Here is a 25949-nt window from a genome sequence, read left to right as displayed (position 1 = left end):
TCTCAGAATTTCCTAGAGGCTACAAGTAAAAAGCTGAGTTTCAAGGTCCCTGAAGTACCGGCTTAGCATCCTGAACGCTATTGCTCAATCACTGGGAAGGTGCCATGGAGGGACAGAGTGCCCTTTCCTTTTTAAAATAAAGAAATAAGCAGTGCCCTCTAGTGTTAACATCAGAGGAAACCACCAGGAGAATTTTCTATCATATGTAAGTCTGCAATTAAACCTTTCTCATAGCTGCAGACGTGCCCTTTTCCTCTTTTTTTTAAGGAGAGTTAGTTAGGTAGACACAGTCAGATTTCTAAAATGCTGACTTTCTATCTTCTTTAATCTTGATCCATTATGGAAGTTATGTAATGCGCCTCCAAACTATACTTGATCTGTGGAAGGTCACGAGTGCTTTTTTGCGGTAGTGTGTGTTCATTTGTTTTTAACAAAAAGATGAGACAATCCTGAAGCTTCAATGAAAAGTGTAACAGCTAGTGTTTTACTTGAAGTTCAAAGGTTCAGTTTCTGGCCTGATGTCATACTAACATAAATATTCAAGCTTACATCCAAACTCCTTAATTCTGCCAACCAAATGTTGTGTTTTTGGCTACCCTGTATCTTTTTAAGGAACTTTTCTAACCTGACCAATGTGATCAGGAGCTATGCTTTTTGTAGAAAAGCAAAACAGCTATCACTTTTGGTAGTGTTTTGGTTCCTGCATGGTGCAGTACACTTGACATAAAGTCAGCTTTTTTTTTTTTTTTTTTTTTTCTCCTCTGTCCCAGGAGCATCTTCAGGTTTTTTGGTTCTAGTGATAGTAGCAGTTGGGGCAGCTGGGACTCTTGCTTCAAAACCCTGAGCGTAGCTCGTTTCGGATAAAAGAGCCTTTGTCAGGGGTGCCCCTGCGGGAATTACAATCATCTCTGTACTTTTCTGCCATAGAAAGACAGCTTCCTGGTTGTTACTGTCTTCTGGTTTCTGTGGATTTATTTGGTCTTGGTCTTAGTTCCCATCTAGGCCTTTTGGAGCAAGCACCGAGGTCCCCGTGGTGTTCACATAATGGGAATGCTATAAGGCTGCAGAACRGCTTCCCAAGTGTCTCTCAGCACAGATGCATTCAGTTTTCTGCAAAACACCCCACAGAAATTCAATAAAGATACAAACTTTTATAAAATGATCTGTAGTGTACTTTGACTTATGTAGGCTTTCCCATGCTGGGGGTTTTTTACTCTGGTTTGAAGTAAACTAAACCAAAATGTTTTCTAATGTAGCATAAATCTGAAGTGTGACTGTTCACTTACTTCCTTGGATAGTGGTCTGTGATCGTTTCTGATGGTTGCCACCACTGTAAGAAAAGGGTAGACAGTATGTTGCCTGCACACAAAAATGTAAGTTGAAATGGTTAGAAACTTGTATTCTTGAGTTGATTGAACAAGATGAACTCAACGTGAGGGGGAACTGTGAACTTACCTTTATATAGATTGCTGTGCTTTGGCAAGAAATATCAGGAATGAGATGACGTATCCTAATCGTTGCTCCTCAAAAGTTGTATCAGACCAGTTCAAATGTTTACAATGCATGCTTCTGTCTGGTTGCTGCTACCATTAAAAAACTTCATACATCTAGTAGCTATTGATTCTTCAGTGATAGATCTTTTTTTGGAACTGCAGTTAGGAACTTCTCTCTTTTGCTGCATTTGAACACTGTAGCACTGCTGTAGCACTTGACCATCCTAGTGGCCAAATTTGATGTTACACCCTAAAAAGAACAAGGCTGGGGGGGAGGCGGTTCAACTTTGTTTTTTTGAGATGTACCAGAAATCTGCATGCCCCGATGACAGTAACTGCCATTATAGTATCATAACAGCGCTTCGTTAGTATTTCTCCCTCAGGCTGGGCTGGTAAGCGTTCCCATTGAAGGAAAAACCCAACAGATGGCATTTGTTAAAATGTTGATATTTATGCACAAAGTTGCCAGCACTTTAAGAAATGGTGCCTCTCTTAATTAAGATTATAATGTACTGCCCTGTTTAGAGAGACTCTGCTCATAGGATGCTGGTGAATTATGAATAGAGGGAAATTAATAATAACAAATGCCAGATGGAGGTATCTTTCAAAGAAGAATAATTTGTGTAATATGGCATGTAAAGTTGACAAACCAGGTCTTAAAAGACCTTTATTATTGTTTAAGCTTTCCTGACAAAATTCCTCTTTATTCTGCCAAGAAATGTAGTTTCACATGCCAGTGTGTTTTTAAGCTAGAGTAATTAAAGCATGCCTCTAAGTTTATGGCTTGAAATGAAATCCTTTCCTCCAATATTTTGTCAGGACTCTGTAAACAGTACAAGGAAGGAGACAACTTATAACAATAATAGTTTTGCCAATTCTACACATTCTGCCTTTGAAACCAAAAGCAATTAGGGATGAACAAAATTACTTATGAGATTTACAAAAAAGTGTAAGTTTTGCTGAAGCTTTACTTTTTTTTTTCTCCTCACTTGAAGGCAACTGTTGAGAATAAGAAACATTTGTCTTAAATTAAAACCTGCCTTCTTTGTTTGAAGTGAAAAATGATTACTGAGTTATAAATGCATCAAATTCTCAAATGATATGCCTTTTTGTAACTTACTGAGAAAAAGGGAAATAAAACTTAATGTCATTTTGCAGTGTAATTAGTGATTAGAATAGAAATAGGCAAGGGAAAGTAAGAAAGAAAACATAGGAGTTGATGTTTCATTTTCTTATATTCCTGCTCCAGAGGCAAGCTAACCTTGATCTTGAGCTACTGCAGGCCGCTACTGCTGCCCGTTGCGGGATAGGTCCTCTGATGATCTGGGATGAAGCAGTGTGTGTCATGGCAGCTGATCACAAAGATTTGTTTTTTCTTAGTAATTGCCTGCATAATATGTTAAAGCAGTAATATTCAACACAGGAAAATTCAGGCGTCTGTATGGCCGCTGTTGAATAAAACCTTTCTCTGCCATACAGATCTGTGTAGTAGACCTTTAGTTACATTCTGCTCTATTCACACACAGTGTCACAAATCACTTCCTCATACACAATAAATAGCTTAAAACATACAGTACAAAAATCTTCCAAAGGCACAAAGATTATGGTAGGATATGGAAAGATAGCAGATGAGTTACTGTTGTCTGCTTTTAATTGTTTTCTATGAGCCCGTGTAATAGGAATATAAACAAGGTAGTGTATTTCCATACTGGATGATGAAAAGAACGCTTTAGCTTTTATTAGAAAAAGATCAAGATAAGTTTTCATGAGGATAAAACACTGTTTTAAATTATGCTTAGAACAGACTGTCCAGCTATTTTTGGTATTAATGTTCATTGCAGTTGTAGAAAGGGATTAACAATAGAAAGATGAGAGCACTGGAAAAGAATGTCGAGAGGGAAGGCAGGCAAGGATGAAATTCAGTGGCTCTAGCTGCGATAACGAAAGCAGAGAGTGCTCTCAGCTGAGTCTTTTGATATTAATCTGGCACTCTTAATAATCCCTAAATTTACCTTAATGGCAAAAGAAGAGTATTTCTAGCTATTTTTAAAATGACCTTAAAGTATTGTTTCTTGCCAATGTTTTTTGAAACTATAGTGAACTCTCTTGGGAGATGTTATCTGTAATTATGCACAGCTAAACTCTGGTTTTACTTGTGATGTTTAATGAGTGAATACTCTATATATGAACAAGAAACTTGCTTGCTTTGACAGCCTTCTGCCTAATGGAAAGTTGGCACTGAGTCTTCCCGCTAACCCTTTTGAAATCTGTGCCCCTTTTTAGCAATGTTGACAGTTCTGTTAGTGCTGACCTTCTCACTGTTATCTTTTTTTCAGAAAAACTCTACAATTCCAATGGACGGGAGCTGAGACGGGCACTTTTTTCTTTGAAACAAATATTTCAAGTAAGTGATTATGTTATCAGTGGCTCTCCGTTGTGAGACTTGAACATGACTTGAATTTCTTTTTCTGTATAGGGAATGACTTACAGGTTTTGGCAAAAGAGAAACTTTTAGGACCTCATTTTTGAAGTACAATTAGCCAATTGCTTCTTTGTTTCTCTTCTCTTTGTGATCTACCAGCCTTCCTCTGTTCCTTCAGTCTTAACAAGGCAGGACTGGTTGCGGAGGAATGGCAGAATTAATGGCTGGAACCTGCCAGGAAGGGAGGAAATAAAACTGGGAGTCTTGCATGGAAACTTAGGCTATTCCTTGGACAATGAGATAGGTAGTTTTTATTGGGAAGATTGGAAGGAGGATGCATAAAGTGGAACTAGAAAACCATCATTTGGGATGATGGCCTTACACTGGGCTAATCCTGTCCACAGAAATATTGTTGACAAATAGATTAGGTTTAAGCCATACTAAAGCTTAAAAAAGGATGTGAGAAGACATAGGACAGATTGAACGAGGAACCAAAATATAGTGGGAGAACTCCAAAGATGCTGGAATTTAGATTTAGGTTAGAAACAAGAGGCCCCAATTTGCTGATTAGCCCAGAAAGATACTTCAGTGCTGTGACTGACCAGTTTAAGGGAAGACATGGATTCAGTTATGTTTGTTATGGAGGAGACCTGGAATCAGCAGGACTTTGGATCCTTCGAAGAAGGAGCAGATATGATAGAGAAGTGCCGTGGGCAAATATGAGAGAGAGTGGGTTGAAATGCTTGGATTTCAGATTCCTTTTCCTGGATAAGGGGAAGGACTTGGTAAAGATGCACGACTGGAATGAATCAGATTGGAGAGAACAGGCCAGAGAAGAGGAAAAGAGGAAGTGGATGAGAACTAAGCATACTGCAAGTCTGATCCTAAAACTGAATTCTGGATGAAAACATTCCACTTCTGTCAGTAACTATCAGTGAAATCAATAAAAAAACAAAGAGAACTAAGCATACTGCAAGTCTGATCCTAAAACTGAATTCTGGATGAAAACATTCCACTTCTGTCAGTAACTATCAGTGAAATCAATAAAAAAACAAAGAAAAAAGCCACTTTCCCCTTTACTAATGGATGTGTGCGGAGGATGACAGCCTGTAACTTTATTCAGCAGGTGTCGGTGTTTGAAACAGATGCAAGAGTTTCAAACTCTTAGTTCAGCATTTTGTTTTATTTTGAAATAAGCATTTATTCTAAGAACAACAACAATATTTCAATAATTCTGCAGAATTGCAGATTTCCTCAATATACAATACTTTTTGCAGGCCTTGAAGCCTGCAATGCCAGAATGAAGATTTTCTGAGCAATAGGATTAGTTGGGGAAGGGATCCCATTTCCTAGAGAATTTTGGTAAGTGAAGATATCTTTCTGGGTCAGAACAAAGCTCCTTGAGTTCTGAAATCTTTGGATTGGAAAGGAGTTCCAAYTCCAAAACAGTCTGGTTGTCTTGTGGTCACAGGTTGGCAAAACCATTGCTTCTTCAAGGTATTCCCAGGGAAGACTCTTTAGAGTCATGAAGATACAAGCTGGGTGTCCCTGTGAGCTTGCAAAATGAGTGGACTGTGTGCTCAGAGGAAATTAGACAAGTTTCCAACAGTTGTCCCTGATGTCCTCTCTTTCTGTTAACCGCAACTGTTTCAAGTATTCATTTGCAGTTCTATGAATTTACATATTCTATAGCATAATTTGAGCCCCCATGCATATGTAACAATAAGTATTAAGCCTCTCTTCCCACCCTTCCCGCAACTCAAAGTAAAGCTTTTTTGCAGTTCAGATATTTGTAAGTGTTCCCAGGTAGGTTTTTTGAAGTCTAGTAAGTGTTTTCTGAGCAGATAGTGCTCAGTACTTTCAGTGAATGCACTGTTAAGGTCTCTGTCTTCTACCTGATCAGCAGTTTTCATGGGAGTAGATGTTATTTAAATACTTACCTGTCGAATAAATTTGCTGCGATGGGTTGAAAAGTAATGAGAAGGAAGAGAGRAGAGATGTGCAAAAACAAATATTGATGCATGAACCTTGATTGTATAGGGAGCCAGGACAATGTAACTAAGATTTTATCCTAATCTAGTCATAAAATTTGCACACACACCATTTTATCCTAGTTATTTCCAGCTGTAATTTCATTCTTTGCCAATTCTCTTCACATTTTACTTGTTACAAATGGATGACCAGATTTGCTTGGAGAGAGRCATTATCTACCTAATTGTAAAGTAAGAATTCAGTTCAAATCTAGACTGTTGGAAAGTCATCAGAAACGGACGTAGCTTTTAAGTTAAGCTAGTCTGATAGTTTCAGAACATAATTTTCCTTGAAGAATTTGAGTTTTCTGCTTTCTAATATACCTAACCTGGGGAGGAATTTGAGAGTTATCTATTACCACTTAAAGTAGTAACTTCTAGTAGAGAATTATGGCCATATATTGAATGAACATACCCTTAGAAAAAAAATTATATGCTATGAGAAAGCAAGGACTGGTTATACATTAGTGGAAGAATTAAGAGGGAATGTGTCTCAAGCTGGAGAGTATTCATGTCATATGCTCAGATATTTGATGTASTATATTATCAAATTGGAAAAAGAAAACTAAAAGTTTTTTTTTAAACTGTTGTTGTCATTAACACTAGTTACCATGTTGTTAAAAGCATTCGCCAAAAATAGTTTTAGTTTGGTTTAAAAGGAACCAAACCAAAAGTGAGAAAAGAACATAAGTAGAATTTTTCATCTTTTTGTAAAGATGAGCTATGAAAATCAGTGAAGAAAAGTACAAGTTGAGGTAATATAGGCCAAACACTGTTGCCCAAATGGTCTTACCTAATTAGTGTATAACATTAGAGTATGTTAGCATTAGAAATCTATTTATCTACCATTGTGTTAAATTTTGTTAAAAAGAGTGTACTTCCACGTGAATATCTATTTAACTTTATACCTCATTGTATTTAGTATTTTAAGTTCTTGAAGAGTGTAATGTTTTGGAAATTAAATATTGACTTCAAGACTAGCCTTTTTATTTTCATGTAATGTTCATTTTAACAGTTTTCAGAAGGTTGCAGAGAATTCATCATGTCTTAAAGTGCCAAACCATTTCATAACACCATGCTTTTATAATCATTTCATCATAGCAGAGTTAATTTGGCACAGCTCTATGTCTGTATCATTTTTAATTTGAAGAACTTCAAGGTAATGTGCAGTCTCTTGTTTGTATTAAGTGGGAGCGAGACCAAGTTTTACATCAAAACTGATTCCAAATAGTCAGATCTTTTGTTTTTTCACGCAAGGTCTCAGTGAAGCTTAGCAAGGTTTGGCAAATGCAATGCCTTTGTTTCAAAATTTAAATGAAAGATTCATTTGGCAAGTACAAACTTGGAATTTCTCTTTCGTTTCTTATGGTGAGCTGGTTTTGGCAAAACGATAAGGGTGTGCAAAGCATTTTTTTTGACAGTAATGTCATTCCTGCTGTTGTTATTTGTTCTGAAAGATTGATATATCCRTAGTGGCGATGTTTTGCTGAATTGTACTGCAGTGTCCTTCTGATTTACCGATACACTTTTCCACAAATGCATTTATGGAATAAGGGAAGTAATGTTCAGATCATGAAAGTATATTAAAAAATTGACCATAAGGTAATTTAAAAAACCCAAATATAATGGACGATACCTTGGACCTACAGTTTAGCTCCTCTTGAGTTGGTTCCCTGTTGTGTTAGTTATAGTGTTCTTGAGCTTATCAGGGATTCATGAATTTTTAGGTATGAGCGCTAAAACTCCCAAAGGCATTCAGGAACAGAGTCCAGCCTAATGCGCTTATAAAATTGTGATCTAACCCCTTTTTCTTTTATGTTATCATGATATTGTAAAAGAGGAAAAAAATACAACTCCTTAAGTTACTTTATTCAGTCTTTAAGAGTCTTAAAGGCAGGAAAGAATGGGTGAAAGTATGTGTAAATATGTACTACGCATTTTACATTACATTAAAAAAGTTTATTTTACAAAACCTCTGATGCAACTAGACATAACATAAAGCAGGCATGTTATAGAACTTATGAACAAAAAAGTGTCCTGTAGGTACAAAGCATCATTTAAATTATGCTGATTGCATCATATAAAAATATAAATGAACTAGGTGAGCATATGTCCAGGTAAGAAAAAGAAGAAAATTATAAAACATGTTTCAACCAAACTGAAATTTTTAATCCTATGTAAGTCTTCATGGCTTCTTAAAGTTGTGGAAAACATTTTTAATCTGTCAGTGTATTAGGTTTTCTGAAAARCTGAACTAAAGGGTATTTTTTTTTAAGATAAAAAGGCAGTTTTCTTTTAGGATTTTTTTCCTTACTAAATGTCGTTCAAAAAATGTGGGAGGTCTGCTGTCTTCCCTGAKGAGCCTTGGTCCAGGGGTTGTACTGTGGTCAGAATAGCAGGCMACATAGTTTCAAAATTCTCTTACAGGATTTTCTTCTATTGTTTAAAAAAAAAAAGGAAAGAAAAAGAAGAAAAAAATCATTAATCATTTAACAGTTGAGCTTTGTGTAAAATGCTGCAAACGCCAACTATCTAGGGGCCCTGAAATCATTAACTAGAAGGTGTTTGGATAGCGGCAGTCTTATCAGGGAGTGAAATGAAACATCACCCACTGGAGCTGCTCAGGTGTCACCGTCGRTCCTGGGGAGGGCAGGAGGCACGCTGCAGTCCGTCTCCCCAGGGCGAGGAGGAAGGAGGCTGCTCCTTTTGCCCTGGCGAGGATGACTGATGGCTCCTTGAGGCTGGAAGCTGTGCAAGACTTGACATAGAGGCTGCTGCCACCGCTTGTCGCTCAGGCTACCAGCTCACCCTAATCAGAGCCCTTTTGGAAGGCTCCTAGGTTAAGCCACAAAGAAGAGACAAACTTTGGTTTCCTTCCCGAAGCTAATTTACCTTAGTTTCACATGACAGTTTACGTATCTATCTTAATCTTATTTTAGAGAGAATACGTTTTGTTCCTGTTCAAAGATTAACGATAAAATATATGTCGCATTAAATATTAGCAAATTCACTTTCCCAAGTTTACAGACAAATACAGTGTTGTCTTTATTCCTAGACAATGTAAGGGGCTAGAATTTAAACTATCCTTAGTACTATTGCAAAACATGGACTTTTTCCATGACACGAATRGTCTACAAGCCTGGGAAGCCAGCAGTTGTCATTCTTTAATTTGTGTGAATCGCTAAACTGAAACCGGAAACCTTAATCCATCTCTATTCCAAGTTCCTCAGGTATGTAATACAATGCAAATATGTTTAATCTGTGTTTAGCTGCCGTGAAAGAATGTCCCTGAATAAAGTCTGCTGTAGGCGACTTCTTGAATGAGGCATTTTCTAGTGGTTTTAAATTCCCCTATGAAAAAGGGGGCTGGGGGAGGAAACACAATGTATTGGTGTGTCTTCTATCTGCTCAAGATGCAAGGGATGCAATTCTGTGCAACCCAATCAAGTTAGTAGCCTAAAGCTCGTTAGTTTCGATGTTGTCATGACTTTACCTGACAGTGGTATGTATACGTGTAAATGAACTGTGCTGAACAAACGGGGACAGCCATGACAGTACTTTTTGTGTTCTTTTTGCACTCAAGTGAGCTACTCAGAGGTCAAAAACAAAGTATTTCATCTTCATGGAGGAGGCCACCAAAGCTTTTCTAGCTAGTAACTGCATAGGTTAATCTGCTATTGAAGTATGATTTATTTTTATTTCTGAATGGCTCAATTTACTGAAATGGTAATAGAGTTTCTTCTCATTTTTTTTTCTTGAATCTGTTTTAAGAGTTGTAGTATAGTTGAATTCTCAGTCCTAAGAAAGGAATGCGAGTTAGATAACCGAAATGGATAGTTCAACCTTTTCGGTAGTAGAGGCTGGACAGTAGCTCCAGGATCTTTCTCAGCTCAGTGTGGTATTCTGCAACTCCAAGGCTAAGTGCACTGAAAGAACCAAGAGCAAATGTTTTAGTGTYGCAGTAAGATAATTTCCTGCTGGCAAGTTTCCTCATCTGATACCAGAAATGTGCAAGTCATATTAAAGAGGAGAARTTAATAACCAAAATCAGGAACTGAAGAAGGCAAACATCACATTCAGAATAAAGAGAAAAAGATTTTCTTGGAGAATGTGCTAGAGATCAAGCTCCCAATAATTTGGTTCTGGTAAGTGAAGAACTTGGTCTTAAAATATCTGCTAAAAAGAAAGGAGATATGGGGGGGGGGACTTTGCTGATAAGCATTCACTTTTTATTTTCTTTTAAATCAATTTATGATGAGTAATTCTTTGAGGATCTCAGTTACACCCRCAGACATTTTTTAATTTTTTTCCGTTTTCCTCTTAGAGGGTTCTAGTGCAACTTCTGTTTTCTTCTGTATGTGTAAGTGCCAATATCTGTCTTCTGCAGGGACTCCTTAAGTTTAAGTTTGAACTTGAAAGGTGATAGGTTGTGGGGTTCTTTTCCCCTCCTTTGGGGGATTTTTTTTTTTTTAATGTATCTAAAAGAAAGAAAACTCTTGATGAAGAGAAGTCCAAAATCTTAGTGGGCCAATTCTTGATTCATACACAAGTGAGGCGTATCTAAAAAAGAAAAAGAAATGAATTAATATATGGCCTACTGGACCTTTTGGAAAGCAATACAATTATGAATATGATACAATTGAAAGAAAGTTCCAGGTCTCATTTCCCCCCCCCTTTTTAAAAAGAAATCTTTTCTAGTGAAGTGTAACTTCTTAGAATAATGACTCTTTTCTATTAGGCTTCCATGATAAAAGGATAAATTTAAGAGATAACTAACAAAGATTTAAAGTTTTAAGTCTTTTTCATAAATGTATGAAATATTTGTTGTATTCCTGCTTACTTCCTTTCTATTGTTATTGGCTGGAACTTGATCATCTAAATATGCCTGAAACATCAAATAAATACTGATTTGACTCTGAGAAATCTCAACAAATCTAATAAAGCAGGTTTTGATTCTTATCCATGACTTGACTCAAGGCTTTTTTTTAATATGATACTGAAATAGCTACATGGGTGACACTAGATACCTTAGATATCTGAATATCTGTTGTTTCTAAGGTATCATTCTTCGAGAAGTCTTGGCATTACTGAAAAGGTATTCAAAATTTCTTGTTTCAAGTTTTGTATATTTTTWAAAATTCAGACAGATGAACAAATCCAGTGATCTCTCAACCTCTTCCATTAGAATACTTCCCAATATCCCAAAGTTTGAAGTAATCCTATCTGTAATAAAACAACTGCACAGCTGTTTTAGGGTATTGAGTTTTTTGTTTAATTTTCATGTGATTTGTTTTGGAAAGTTGCATTAACTGTTAAGACTAATTTTGCCCGTGTTGTTTTTCACCTATTTAAATTACCAGCTTACCTGAAAGAAACTGTAAAAGTGCATASCGTTTGAGATGTTCCCCAATGTAGAGGAGGTGCAAAATAGCAAGTGCTATTGTAACTTCTCTGCTCTGCTAAGAGGCAGCACCAACAAATGCTGTATTTGTTTTGCTGGTATTTTTGTAGTGGAATACAAACTGTGAACTTTTCTGTTCTTGTTAAACAGCAGAATATTTATTTTCTAGAGTGAGAGTGTTTAAGAAGGGAGATTTTAGGGGATTAATGGCTGTATAGCAAACATTTTACTTCTTGGAAGATTTCAGGACCCTCTTGTGTAAACCAAGATGGAAATGCATAGTTAGGAGTAGTTTGGTCTGTATTTCAAGTATTTTAAAATTGGAAAGAAATAAAATTGATCTCTTTATGCTTGAATGGCCCAGTATATCATTAGCTGGCATCAGATGTGCTCTGTAGGTGCTTAAAAGACTGAAAAAAAAATGGTGTTTGATACTTAAGCAACCAGCTCATTGCAATGAGGTGCAAGAGAATTGACACTTGAGCATGAATTTTTTTGTGATCATCAGTAGAAGCCAAACTTTGCATTGCAGGTTACTTAACCTCTAAAATTACTCTAGAGACAGGTTACTTAACCTCCAAAATTACTCTAGGGAAAGGAAAGTGGGAGGGGAGTGATCTTGGTTCATGCTATTGTAAAATGTTCTATGCAAATAGATGGAAGAATAGGAAAAGGGGGAACAATATAAAAGTAGTGATTTCTGTATGTCACATTATGCTCTTACTTCTACACAGATTGTGTACATGTGAGTTGGGAAGGTGTGAAGCCTGGAGGAGAGAAGCAAATAGGGGAAGTGTGGTGTCAGTGAGGGAAGTGTAGCAAAGAACTGGAAGGGCAGAGGTGCAGAAGTGCAGGACAGCACATGAGAGCAGTGGGGTGGCTGAAGGGCGTTGGCAACCAGCAGAGATGGCAAGTAGAAGGAGCTTCTGCTGGGGGATAAGCTGGCTACTTCATGTCTGTCAAGTTCACCACCACCAAAATGCTTCTGCCACTGCCTCAGTTACCTCCTACTGATTGTGGTTTTGTTACATCTCGGTCCATGGCACTTCCTTACTCTAGGGACTCTTCTTCTAGCTGGGGTTCTAGAAGTGCTAGGWGTGTGGGGAGAGGAAGACTACTGAAGCTGCCTAAGGTCCTTATCTTAGAGTATTTTCTGAGAACAGTTCCCCAGCATCAGAGTGAAAATACTTCAAGAGACCAGTGCTTTGCAACTGTAGAAACTCTCCTCCTTGCTGCCCAAGTGCTGCATTTGGTTCATGTTCTACAATTAGTGCTCTGACGTAAAGCAAAGCAGAGTTTTAATTGATTAATATTTAAAAATATTAAAWTAATATTTAAGATTATTATTATAATATTTAAGATTAATATTTAATGCTGCTTTAATCACTGGCTATCAGCTCCATGCACARAATTCAGTTTGGTAGCTACTTAAATAAACTCAGGCTGAAACAGCAGTAGATTCTAGAGGGGCTCATAGGACTACGAATACTTGTACATATATAAATGTATGTGRTTAGGATGATTTTCTTTCCAATTTGTTTTCTGTAGATGATATAGCTCTTGAAATGCACTGGAATAAACACTGACAATTGAACCAGGTAGTACCAGGCACTTCTGGATTTGCAATCCAGTATTTAATTTGAATCCAAAGAAGAAAACTATAGTTTGAAGTGTGGGAAAGTAACTATAAATTATATCTTGGCGGTCCATGCTGCTTCAATCACTTCCTGACCATGTTTGTTCAGTTTTCAAGCCAAAATGAGATTTTTTCTAACTGCAAACATTGCTTGCCAGTCTTGATCTATAAAATGCAACCTGTTGCCTAGCCAATAAAAAAGCTGGACTCCAGAAATGGTCTGGGATTTTTTTCCAATACAGCACAGCATAACTCTTCTATTACTACATCGCTGTAGTCTCTTCAATGGGAGTAATTATTTTACTGGTAACTAGCAGATGTGATGCACACTGAAGGCAGGTAGCAACAGTTATAAATACTAATTCTTGTGGAGACGTTATTGTGGTATGTATCAAACAGACTTGGGGGGGTCCCATGGCTAGCTGGGTGGCTGAAAGAGGACCAAGAGGGGAACTGGCTGTTGCTTTTCCATTGCTGCTGGGGCAGAGCACTGTATAGATGTTTTAAAATACATAGGCAACCTATGGGCATCGTGTCTCTCAGATAATGGAAGTACAGCGTGGTCACCACCATATGCTCCCATGTACTGCTAAGGGCAGTTGGGTTAGGAGCCAGCTACAGTGATTTTGTGTATTTTAGCTAGAAATGGAGGAATGCTTAAGACAGGTCAGTTGTTTTCTATTCCCTTTGCACTACTAGAAATACAAAGAGGCAAGTAAAGCAGACTAGAGGACTTGGACCATAATTGGTAATGTTAAAAACTGGAAACCTGAATTTTATCATTCTTCCTTCATTTGCTTGCTAACGAAAGGGGCCTTTTTAAGTATATTGGGCAATGGTGCTCTCCAAARTGAGTGTAAAATGCGGCAAGATGCATCATCGTTTGAGGTTTATAGCTGCAAAAGCCTGGAGTTGCACATGCTTTGCTCTTTGACCTGCCTCTTTCCTCCCCAGTCAGCTGCTGTCCCTCTGCAGCTAATTTACATCCCTAAATGAATAAAGCCTAATCCCTAGCCCTTAATCCTCCTAAACCCAGCTGAACTTTGTGATCCTATCTTRACTTTGCAGGAGAAAAAGAATAGGGGAGGGAGAATGTCTTTTCACTTCTGAAAAGGGTGCCCATCAATTACATTTTGAGGGGGAGTTTCTGTGAGTGGCTGGCATTTTAGTAATCCATATATATATATTTTTACTCGCTATTTTATTTTTTTCGTATGAGCAGAATCATCTAGGATTTCTCTTTCAGCATATACTCCTCATAGGGGGAATCTGAGAAAGAAGGCGTTTTCAAAGAGAGATTGCATCTTATACGTGAATGTAGAGACTTTTATATACTGTTGATGGGACATAGCTGTAAATAAAGATTTCCTAGCTGCCCCTCTTAAAAAGTAGTAAATTTGGACTTCTGGAGCCACTTAGCATCTGAATGAGCCCYTTTTGCCCTACTGGTACACCTCCACTGTCTTATCTCAAAAGATTTAAACCTCAGAGGAGGCTASCCTTCAGCTGTCAGTCAGGTAGAGTTGAAATTTCTCCTCTCACGCTGTCCTGTATGGTGAACTGGCAAGGTTAATGTTATCCTTTGCCAAATGGTCACATGAATTTATCATGACATCAAGACATGCATACACAATATTTTTGTGAAGTTACGACTTTTGGTCTAAAGACAAAATCACAGCTGGACCAAGAAATCAAATCGAAGTTTCAGGCTCTTAATAGGGCTGTTATGGAGAGGCAGGCCAGAGAGTGAAGCTCTTACTGTGATCTGAAGCACGTCAGTCATTATGGTTCGTGAATCATGATGGAGCGTGGATGGAGTTCCCCCCCTCCCCGCAGTAGGCCAATAGTCAAAATTATTTTTTTTCTCCCTGCTATTTGTGCTTAGCAAGAAGATCCACGTGGATATGACTAGTATCCTTGCTGCCCATACTGTTGTCWCTTTTAGGACTAGATAATTGTAACTTTTGCATTTGGAAAGCTTGGTTGGTAAGAAATGTGATTGCTTGCTTATTAAATAATGTCTCATGTGGAGAAAACAGGCTGGAAACCCTATGATTCCTGAATTAAACTCAAGAACATTATAAAATATGAAACATGTAACTTTGTAACAGAAATAGGTGAAAGATGTATAGAGTAAGATTAAAAATGACAGTGCTCAAGCAACCAAAAACAGTGGTAGAGCTTTTAGGACAAAAGGAACAAAAAATAAAAATGAGGTTCTTTTTGAATATATCATAGACAAGCTTCTTGTTATGATTCTTTATGAAAGACARTACATTACACAGCTGTTAGCCACATAAAAGAGAAATATGAATATGGATATCCAAATGGGACAACGGAGTTACTGATCCAGTTTCCCCAAATAGTTTAATACTTGGAATATAGCTTTCACTAGTGCTAGTTAAAGCTATGAAAAAAAATTATTAAGAAATTATTAGAAACAGAAAAAGCCTCTCCCCTTGAGAAACTGTGTTCCGTGGCCTTGATTCTTCTTAGAAAGAGAAAAGCTTTCAGGTGACAGAAAAATAATTGTGCTTTGGGAGAAGTTTTCAAACATATGGGCCACAGAAATAGCAGGCTTCAGAAAGATTAACGTTCAACAGTTTGTAAACAATTTATCTTCACACGTGTAAGCTGCACTTCAGATAAGATGCATTATAGGAAAGTGCTCTTCCTTGAAAAAAAAAAACCTTCAGTCTTCATCCCCAGATAATATGCCACAAGCCCATGTGAGTGAGTGCGTGAAATGGAGTGTGGGGACACAACTAGTAGGACAGCAAAGGTTTTCCTAGTGCATTTTTGGTGTATGCACATACTGTAAACAGCTTAATCAGAGTTTGTCTTTTTTTTTTTTTTTTTTTTTTTTTTAATAGCTAGACTGAGTTATGCATGTAAAAGCATGAATTGTATGATTTTTCAGCTACTGGCCTGATAAGCAAACTTTAAACTCACCAGTTTCAATATTTTCATGTATTTTTATTACTCATTGCACTAAAACATACACATATGCTTTATTTTGTTTTCTTTTCTTGCTGCTGAAATGCCAAAGCAAAGGAGAAGATGTTATCTATTCTAAGTCTATGAAYGGATGGTTAAATACAGCTAGCTGACAAGGCCACTGGTATCTTTTCATAATGCCCTTAAGTAGCTAGTTTTTGTGTCAGTGTGCGATCTTTACGGTTGCAGGAGTTTAGGGGGAACCTTAAGGAGTTTTAACCATGTTTTGCTGCTTTTCTCATCAGTGCTTTAGTGCCGGCTGATTAAGGTGTCATAAATCTTTGTGATATTAGTGGAGGAGTCCACTTCCATACCCGATGGCAACCTTTCCCTCCCTCGCTCTAAGCGTTATCACCCGCACAGGGTGGCTACTTGTGTGCRGTGTTGTCCCACTTGCTCTCCATCCGGCGCAGTGAACGTGCTCCTGCTGGAAACGCGAGCCCCGTGCCTGTGCCACAGAATAGCCTTGACTCTTGAGGTCGCCTCACTTGGCAAGTCAGTGAGTTAATGGGTCTGAAAAGATTACCCTGGAACAAAATGGATGTAAACAGTCTCCTCTTGATTTGGAGTATATGGGCCTGGAGTCCTTTCATCTTCCTTTGCACATTCCAGATGTTGACTTCTCCCCTCGCCCCGCGTATACACGATGGAGTAGATAATGCACTGAGCTCAGATTTATGTCTAGCGCGTGATGTGTTTGTGCTCTGCTTCATTACACCTTCTTTCTCTCGTTTATTTGGGACAGGAGAAGTACCTTAAAAGCCTTTTTTAATTCAGGTTTGATTTGTTTATTCATTGCTTTTCAGAAGTAGTCTGGTTATAGTCCCTCTGCCCCTTCATTTCCTATGCAGTTCTGCGGCAATATATCTCATTTCAGTTAAGGATGACTCTATCCTGTAGCAGTTTAATCCTTCAGCTGCTTTGAGAAAGTTCCAGAAGGCTTGTTTTTAAAATATAATAATAAAAAAGCATTTAATTCACAAAATACATCACGCTGAAGATCTGTTTTACGTTGCTAAATTTTCCCCAGGAGATATTCTAATATGCATTCACCGATAAATATTTACAATACCTTGGAGTTATAAAGGATATTTTTGTTTTTATCTTTCACTGAATGTCAACAGCCCTCAATCACTATGTGCTGTTGAAAATTTTCCTTCCTTCCTTGGGCCTGAGCTGAAGTTTACTGAAGCTAGACTACTGTTAACTTCTCTTGCCTAGGAATAATTTTTTTGTATTGTTTAAATGTTCTTTGTTTTTCCAAAATGACCATATTAGGTCTACCAACAAATCTCAGAATCCATAGACCACAGTTGTTATTCTTTTTGTCTGGTTTTCCAGTCTTGTTGTTTGATTTTGAGTGAAACCAGAATAGGTTTCTTTCTCAACTTAAGGATTTTGCAAGCCTGCTTTTCAGAAGTTGATGCAAGATCAAGATTTTTGCGAATGTATTAATAAATATGCTCTGAGCTAGAGAGCCGTTCCAACTGAAACAGTCATTACAGTTATATCCCACACAGTGGTTCATATTGTTAGATTTCTTGTTTCTCTCTAAATAGAGACTCACCTGTGGTCCAATAAAATAGTTGTTTGTCATATTTCTGGAAAAAATAGCTTGTTTTCCCACAGCTTTTTGACTCTGTAGTGTGTTACTACTTTTTGCTAAATTCTTTCACATCTGCATCCTTCTGTACTTTCCCTCCCTTGCCCCTGTTCCTGCACTGCCCGCTCTGGGTAGAAGAAACCTGGCACCTTTTCTGTTTAGTTTAGTAGCACAAAGCTTGAATCTGTTGACCTGGGCATACAAATTAACTCACTTCCTAGACACTGGGAATGGCATGCAAGCTCCTCTAGTGTGTAGACTTAGTTTATCCGAACTGTGAATAAACTTTACTTTAAGCTTACCTGACAAACTCCCAGGATTTGTTCCTCTTTTTAGCGTTTTAGGAGAAGCAAGTTTCAAAAATCTCGAAGAGCGAGAGCTCACTCAAATTCCTTTGAGTAAAAATGGCTTACGTGAAGGGCTGCATGGGAGGCAACAGTTGCGTGGCTCTTGTGTATGGTCAAGGAGGAATCTCCTCTGGGGTCCCCTGGGTCTGCTGCTGCTTCTCAGAGGTGTGCTGCAGGTGAATCTCCACCGTACTGGGGGAGCTGAACGTAGCTTGTCATTCAGGGTGAGCTGGCTTACATGCACGCACATTTAGTTATGTGTTTATTTGTAGGTGCTAGGTTTTAGGTCAAGTTCCTCAAGTTTGAGGAGGCCAAAACTGAGATGTGGCTTTGATCAGCAGAAGGCATTTTATCAGGGATCCTTTTCTTGTTGGAGCTTGGGGGTGGTTGTAAAATGTTGTGCTAGAAGTTTGTCTGAGGAATTTCGGCAACGATGGCCACATAGATTAACTTGAGGGAAACAGCCGGAGGTTTAGAGCTCGGCCATCTCAATGACGGCAGCTGCGAAGGGCTCTGCAGAGGCTGTTGCTCAGGACAGGGTTGCCGGAGGTGCGCGTGCCCCTTCCCAATGCACCTCCTGTRCGCGAGGACATGCTTTGTGGGTTGGCGGCTCTTCAGGCTGGTGGCTTGGCCAAAGGCACAACAGACCTTCTCTCTGTATGAAGAAAAACGCGACACCCGCAAAAAAAGAAAACAGCAAGAGTAGGAAATAAATAAAATTTTGAGTGCGAGCCTGTATAGCAGTGAATTTTATCTTGCAGGTTTTGGATTTTTATCACGTGTTTTGGAAAGTTGTGGGGAATGTTTGTATGCTTCCTTTTTACATAAAGGATAAGTAATTGTATTGTGTGATAAATTTGCATACATGTATATGAATGTATAAAATATATTTAAATTTAACAAATTTTATTTTTGCTTCACTTTCTCCTACAATTTTAAAAATATTCCTCCCATAATTTCCTAATGTCCCATAAATTGCCAGATAACCATGCAATTTTCAAGTATCCTATTTCACCACCCTTTAAAAATTATATGACATAACTAATGAAAGAAATACATTTCTAAGAATGAAAGAAATTCACCACCAGTGAATTGTCAAGTTAAAGAGACTTATTTTAGCTATCTTGGCAGTTTTATAAGTTAGYGTATGTGGCAAATTCAGAAATTTGGCTATTTACAAAGCTGTTTATCTACTATCTAGATCTTGGCTGCTCAGAATTGCAATATTGGAAAGCTGAAATTTCTAATATGCTTCTGTGCATGAAAAATACATATGAACTGTCATTTTAAAATGATCAGATGAAGGGATTCAGCAAGCATGATGATTTTGTCTGCAGAGTAGATCKGTACCATTAATATTTTAGATTGGTTGCATGCTTAGTTTATGTAGCTAATTCATTAAGTGCTGTTTAATCAAGTTTTTAGTAGTTCTCTGTTTGTCTACATAAGCCTTGTGTAAAGTGAGAAGGGAGGCTTCAGACACTGTGCTCTCCGTTCTCTGCTCACAGCAGTCTGCATGTAGCTCTGACCGATGCCCTGTGCTTCTTGGTATGTGATATGGTGTCACCTGGTTACCCTGAGTAAAGGACTCGTGATCAAAAAGTGGGTTACTTTAAGAGTTTAACTCACATCAAATTATTAGTCTTGGTCCTTCTTGCTGCTTCGTTAATGAGAATAACAGCAAGAGCTCTGAGTTGTTAGTGCTTTTACTAAACATCAATGTGTCAGTGATACTTTTTCTTTTCCAGATTCTGTTGTATTTGTGCTTATATTTTTTAAAAAGATGCTTAAGCCTCTGCTTTATGTAGCTTGTTAAAGTTACATGGAAGTAGCAATACCAATTGTACATAGCTTGTGTAATTTGAAATTGCATCTGTATCGTAAACGAGAGGTAGGTCACTTCTGTGCAAGGCCAACTCAATTTTAAGTGCTGTAAATTTTATGTTAAGTGGAGCTAGACAGGGCTGTTCTAAGGTAACGTTAATGCATGTTGACTTCTTAAATGCCTGCTGAAATTGACTGGTATTTTTACATTAAGGGAAAATGCTAGTAATTGAATTTGTATTATTTAAAAAACAGAAAAAAGATTCTCTTAAATATAGGAAATAGTTTGGAAAGGAAGTAAGCTTTTGATGAAATTACAGTATTGGATAGACAGTCTGCAGGCTTTTATAAAGAAAAATAATGACAATCAAAGTCAGACGTTTTACTAACGTTAATCTTCCATAGTTGACTTAAAGGTAAAAGGTAAAGGTGAGTGTTTTTCCTGCCTTGCATAGATGCATTTCATTCTGATTTTAAAATGTCTTCTATGAYGTCTTTCAGAAGAACTTGCTTAAATCATCTGAAAACACAAAGACAATGTTACGGGCCTGCGTTTGGTTTTACGTTATGGTGTACTCTGTTGCCTTGTCTTTCAAAATTGTAATGCAGCTTTCTCTTTTGTGGCAGGATGACAAGGACTTGGTTCATGAGTTTGTGGTGGCTGAAGGTCTAACATGCTTGATCAAGGTGGGAGCAGAGGCAGACCAGAACTATCAGAACTACATTTTAAGAGGTAAAAAAAATTCCAAAAGCTGTTTTGATTGCTCTGAATCTCTTTCTCAGGTCTGYTATGACTGTCACGTCAAGCATCTGTAACATGTTTCTCAGATTGCTCCAGATTCTTGAATGTTTTGTGGGAAATTTAAGGAGTGGGGTGGGGGCTAGCACTCATCACGGAGTAGGATGACTGCCTGCAGTTTTCATCTAACGAGGAAACCCAAGCTGGAAACTGAGAGACCTGCTTTAGTGTTTTGAAGAACTACGAGTAAGAGGAGAAGAGTCACACTGAGAAATCTTTATTGCTGCATGATCTCACAGTAAGCAGAGATRGTAACAAGTACAAACAAGTACATAGTTGTGGTAGATGGCTCATCTGAATTTTATCCATATATAACTATCTTTAAAAATGTCAATTTGATATATTTAGCTGCCAAAACTCAATCTACAAATTGAGGAGTAAAAAGAAAAAGAGAGAAAAGGATTTTTTTAGATAACCTAATTCTAAGGTTTGAGGATTTGAGTAGTAAGTGTAACTTACTTCGTGTAAAGAACTTGAAGATTAGATCTGTACAAATACCAGCTTATTAGGATGTGTAAGAAACCAAACTACTGTCACAAAACTCGTTCTCTGCCAGTACCTGAGCAGTGGTGGCTGATAGCTTACATACACTCAGGAATAAAAGACTGTGTACCACAATAAAACTAGACAAGTATACAAAAATATTAAAGAAAAAAGATTCTCTCTCTAAAGATAGGGGGGAAAATGATTTCTAGGAGACAGTCATAAATGTTCTCAAAAAGTTTGAACTGGAATCAAATTAAAGATGCTGCATTGACCAGCTTATCCTTCAGTCCAGTGTTTCACTCCTTTGTGAGCTCAGCATTGATCTCCCTCARCTGGATGATGTCTTCCCCCTTCAGCTGACTGTGTAGCCAAATATTGCTAATTCAAAACAGAGAAACCTAACAGGTATTTACAGTACCTGAGTGTCCAGGTAGCCTCATAATGCAAACAGAGGATAGCCCTGCAGTTCATCTTTACCAGGATCAGATCAGATCCAGGGCACAGAGCCTAAGAGTTGACAGAATGATCTACTAACGTCAGAGAAGTCAGTCACATCTGAACGATCTTAGCACAGTATTGTGTGTATCTTCAGCTTCAGTTCACTGAGAGCTTATTTGGCGTTCCGGAGTGGATTAAGAAGAATTGAAACTTCCCTTCCCATAGATTGCTTTTCAACAGGAATAAAGCGCTTCATGTGTATGTTACTGGAGATGACCCCAGTGCAGCCAGAATTCAGGGAGGACTGCTCTGGTCTGTTTCTTGGTGTGTGGCTTCTGTAGCTGTGCTGTGCTTAAGAGCTTGAATCCATGTCTGCTGAAGTTGTTGAGTTTCCACTGAATTCAGTGACTGATACAGCAGGGTCTTGGTGCTAATGTCCATGGCATTGCACTGAGGAAATTACAACCTAGGCTGTTGCACTAGTATTAGCAAGTGTTTGCTGTTCCTTTAAAAAAAACTAAAACTAAAAAATCCCATGCATAAGTATGCCATAAAGCTAAGAACTTTGTTACAAGAAGACTTTTAGGGCTTGGTACTATCTAAAGTGTGGTGGTGTTCAGTTTTTTTGAATTATGTTTTACTGGTTCATGAAGCTAAAAATTCCCTCTGCATAGTGTATCCTAGCATCTATTACAGCAGTACAATTTTCAATGTTTTTCTGTGTGACTTGGGTTCTATTTTAGAAATGAAATTTATGTCTTGATTGTCATTCAGGAAGTTCAAAGCTTGTTTCAGCTCCAAGTTTTTGTCAGCTGGTTTTCAGTTCCAGGAACCAGTGTGCGCTTTCTGRATAGGTCTGCATGTGCCATGAGATAGAGAGAGGTTTGGAAGTACAGTGTAGCCAGTCTTATCCAAATACATTGAGGAGGCTGCTGAAAAGGAACATAAAATACATCATGTAAGACTATTTCTCTGGTATGTTGTTTTTAGAAGACTATAGTAAGTGGCTGATTTTTTTTGCCAGTTGTGTGTGTTATTGCAGTGCTGAATTTTGCTAAGCAGACAGTGCTGGGTGTGTGTAGGTATGTAAATATTACCAGAGGTGCATCACAATTAACACTGAGATGGTCCTGTAAGCTCTGAACTCTGTGTTAAGTTACAGAGATAACACAGAGATAAAGGAGCACTTTTCTGCAGSTTTTCAGCCTTACAACTGTGGTGTCCTTGTCTGCAGTCCCTTTTGGCATGGGAAATACCCTCCTTATTTTCACCAGACTTAACCTGAACAAAAAAGTGATGCGATTTCTCCTTCGTTCCATACTCCAGCTGAATTCCTCTGGCGACTTTCRTTTAATTTACTGTTTGCCTCTCATGGTCCTAACACGGATTGCAGTGTTGATGCTGAACGGCAATCTTATGCAGGACATTGCTCGTTCTCCTAGGGCTCACCAACACAGTGCTACACTTGTACATAGGTTCTGAGTATTTTCTGTGAAATTGTTTGCCTGCACACTGTCAAGAAACATCTTTGTACCTAGAGGTGCACAAAGGGTGTAATTACACATATACAGAAATGTTACAGGTGTTAGTTATTTCTTGAGAGTGCTGCTTTCCTTTTTTCTGAAGGCCTGTAACATTCCACTCAAATGCTTCCTGACAGCGAATTGCTGCTTAATAGTTTTGACTTGGTTCAAGGCAGAATGAACTGCCAAAAAAAAAAAAAAAAAAAAAAAAAGAAGTATGAGTCACAAAAGTTTTAGTTACTTTAATGGTTAAGTGAATAGAAGGTAACAGTGTGCCTTTTAGTTGGAATAATACAGAGCAACCAAGACAGTTCATTGTCAAGTGCTACAGAGTGACTATTTCTGCTAGGTCGTGTAAAGTGGTATTATTTCACAGAACCTTTCCCCARATGTTCTCTTTTCTCATTGTATAATCTGTAGGCCCCGAAACTACAGTAGTCAGAGCTTCTCTTTCAAGTTACTCTGTTGAAACATTACTTGGAGCACAGCTTTTGCTCCTCCTTACTTATTAGTTCTTTGGCTTAAATTTACTCTGTAATGTTCCTTCAAGTTTTTATGGAGATGTAAAGAAATAGTGAGTTTTGTGTGGGTGGGTGGCTGAATTTCACAGAAACAGGAATACTATTCTTCTTTCTTTTCCCCCCTCCCTTTTGAGAATCTCTGTAAGGAAGTGTAGTGCACTAGTGACTGTAGTTAAACRTTTCTGTACCAGTGAAAAGATGGCAATGTGGTGGGTGTTGCATCAACATTCATAAACAGATGGAAATGAGTTCGAAGACAGAGGAGAATGGTCACAGTTGTTGAGGATTAATATAGATGATATTTTGAAGGCACTTTGGATATCATTTTGAACACACCTCTCTTCTGTTTCTGCCCTGGAATGAAAAAGCAACATCTGAAATGTAATGACTAAGCATAAGCTAAAGAATTAATAAAATTATGGCAATYTTCWTTTTTTTTTTTAATTTAGCCAGTGCTGTTGGGAAGGTAAGAAAGGAGAACAATGTGTGCAGGCCCAAGGTTAAGTGTTATAAAAACGTACTGGGTAAGTGAGGCAGGGAGTACTCAGGGGTGAGCCCGCTGGCACCAGTCTGTGGGCAACTCTGCCCACTGGGGTTCGGGCCACTGGTCCGCAGAGAGAAGGCTGTCAAAAGATCGTCTAGTCTTTTTGCAGAGCTTATTTGCTTACTTGAATCCCTAATTGTCTGTCTGTGGATTCAGATCRGTGTTTAGTGTTGTCCAGAATTAGACGAAAGCTGGAAGGTTCATTCCTGTGGTCTGAAAGCGCAAGCTAGGTATCCAAACAGGGAGAGGCCTTGACCGTGTTACAGCAAAAAATGTCAAAGATCTAAGGCTGAGGAGAAAATTGGGTCGTCAGGCAGTGATTATCCCAAAGCATCTTTGAGGGAATCCTGCCTTTAGATACAGCRTTCAGATTTAGTGAGAGTTACTCCTGCAGCAAAGAAATTCTAAATCCATGCTTGTGGTATTTTTAACTATTCAATACAAGCTTAGCTAAACAAAGTTGAAAAGGTGAAGAGAAATTGCTCAATATTAAAAGATACTGGTTATAAAGCAGAGTGATTTTGCTATTTGAATATGAAGTTAGTGATCTGTTAGTTGTTTGTGGTGTTTAAATGTACAGACTGCTCCGGAGTTTGTCAGACTTGGACACAGATGTCCAGATAGCGAGTCAGGTAGCTAAAGTGACAGACGAGGACCTCAATCACAGGCATGTCACTACAGCCTCCAGCAATTAGGCCTATTTATAAAACTGGCGGCATGTGATTTCACCTGTGTGCCAACTTTAGAATGAACGGCTGTGCTGCACATTCTAGGAAAGCTGATTAAATTCCTGAAACAACTCAGTCCTGTATGGTCTGGTTCCTATCTGTCACGGGGACACTGAGTGCTCAAAGATATCCAGAAGTTAGAGGAAGCAGAAAGTGCGGGTGAAGTTTTGCAAGCAGATGGTAGAAGCTGTTGATTATAACCCTCTTGTTCTARAAGCCAAGCATGAAGTTATCAGGAAACTGATGGCATTTCTGCATCAAGCCAACTACTGCTTGAAATACTCGGGGTTTATAGTTGGCTCTCTGTAATGCGGGGATTGGTGCATTTCCAAGAATCGACTGGCTGTGTTTACCTAACAGATCCCTCATTATTGCTGGGACCAGGATAATTCCAGTGCTCTTGAATTCTCCTCCCTCATCCTGACAGATTATGTGACTTTGGCCTTTTGCATTGAAGGTTAAGTATTATATAGAGTTTAGGATGGGGGAGCTGGGGCATCTGCAGTGAATGTAAATGATGCATTGYAGCATGAGCATGGTTTGTATAAACACCAAAAGAAGAGAAACAAAATCAGTAAGAGCTTATGCCTATCCCAAATGAACACATCTTGCTAAACTGGTATTGCAGCAGAGAAACAGATGGTAGTAATGTAAGTTTATTAGTGAAAATGGAATTAATACTATATAACAGGCATACCTTTGCATTGTTCCTGTTTCAGTGTGTGTTGGAGGGCTGTGTAAAGTATTCCAGCTGAAGAAAGGTATTCTAGCAACTTCAGACTCTATGGCAAGAGCCACAAGTAGRTAGGAACAGACAGTATGTGATTAGGCTTACCTTTATTTCTTTTCCTGGAGTCAAATATCAAAAGTTTTCTAATGCTTTTCCCTTGGCCTTCGATGTGCAGGTATCTGTATGCATCTGTGGAGGGCTTATATGCATCTCTAAGCACTCAATTTGACCTCTCATGAGCAATCCTTTAAAAATTATGTAAACTTACCAGCTGATCTCAAAATAGCCATAGATCTATGCCTTAAAGCAAGTGCCAAAAGCAATCAAGAATATTGCCTCCAAGAGGGACTTCTGTAAATTCAAATCTTTGATCTTTCTACTGACTCTAATAAAAAAGATACCAGAGTTACACTCTTGTCCTGTGAGT

The 25949-nt window shown here is 38.2% G+C and overlaps 1 protein-coding gene and 1 long non-coding RNA gene across 2 annotated transcripts in view; one reads left to right on the top strand and one right to left on the bottom strand.

Moving 5' to 3' along the window:
- LOC146588439 (uncharacterized) overlaps window positions 1–25949 on the top strand; it is a gene marked incomplete at its 3' end in the record, with an annotated part of 67852 nt that overhangs the window by 4705 nt on the left and 37198 nt on the right. Inside the window, exons 3-4 of the mRNA XM_085318002.1 lie at window positions 3830–3897; window positions 20381–20486. Coding sequence (XP_085174128.1) covers window positions 3830–3897; window positions 20381–20486 — 174 coding nt within the window. The remainder of the gene's footprint in view (window positions 1–3829; window positions 3898–20380; window positions 20487–25949) is intronic.
- On the bottom strand, window positions 20783–25573 carry LOC146588440 (uncharacterized). Its single transcript, XR_014897424.1, has 3 exons — window positions 25490–25573; window positions 23709–23874; window positions 20783–22408 (listed from the first exon to the last, which is right to left on the bottom strand). It is a non-coding gene; the product is annotated as an uncharacterized LOC146588440 (long non-coding RNA).

The sequence above is a fragment of the Rhea americana genome, unplaced genomic scaffold (genome assembly GCF_003343005.1).
Source record: "Rhea americana isolate MKP2758 unplaced genomic scaffold, rheAme1 scaffold_512, whole genome shotgun sequence".
In the NCBI taxonomy this organism is placed as follows: Eukaryota; Metazoa; Chordata; class Aves; order Rheiformes; family Rheidae; genus Rhea; species Rhea americana.
Note: the sequence above shows the minus strand (reverse complement) of the source record. Positions and strands in the feature narration are given on the sequence as shown.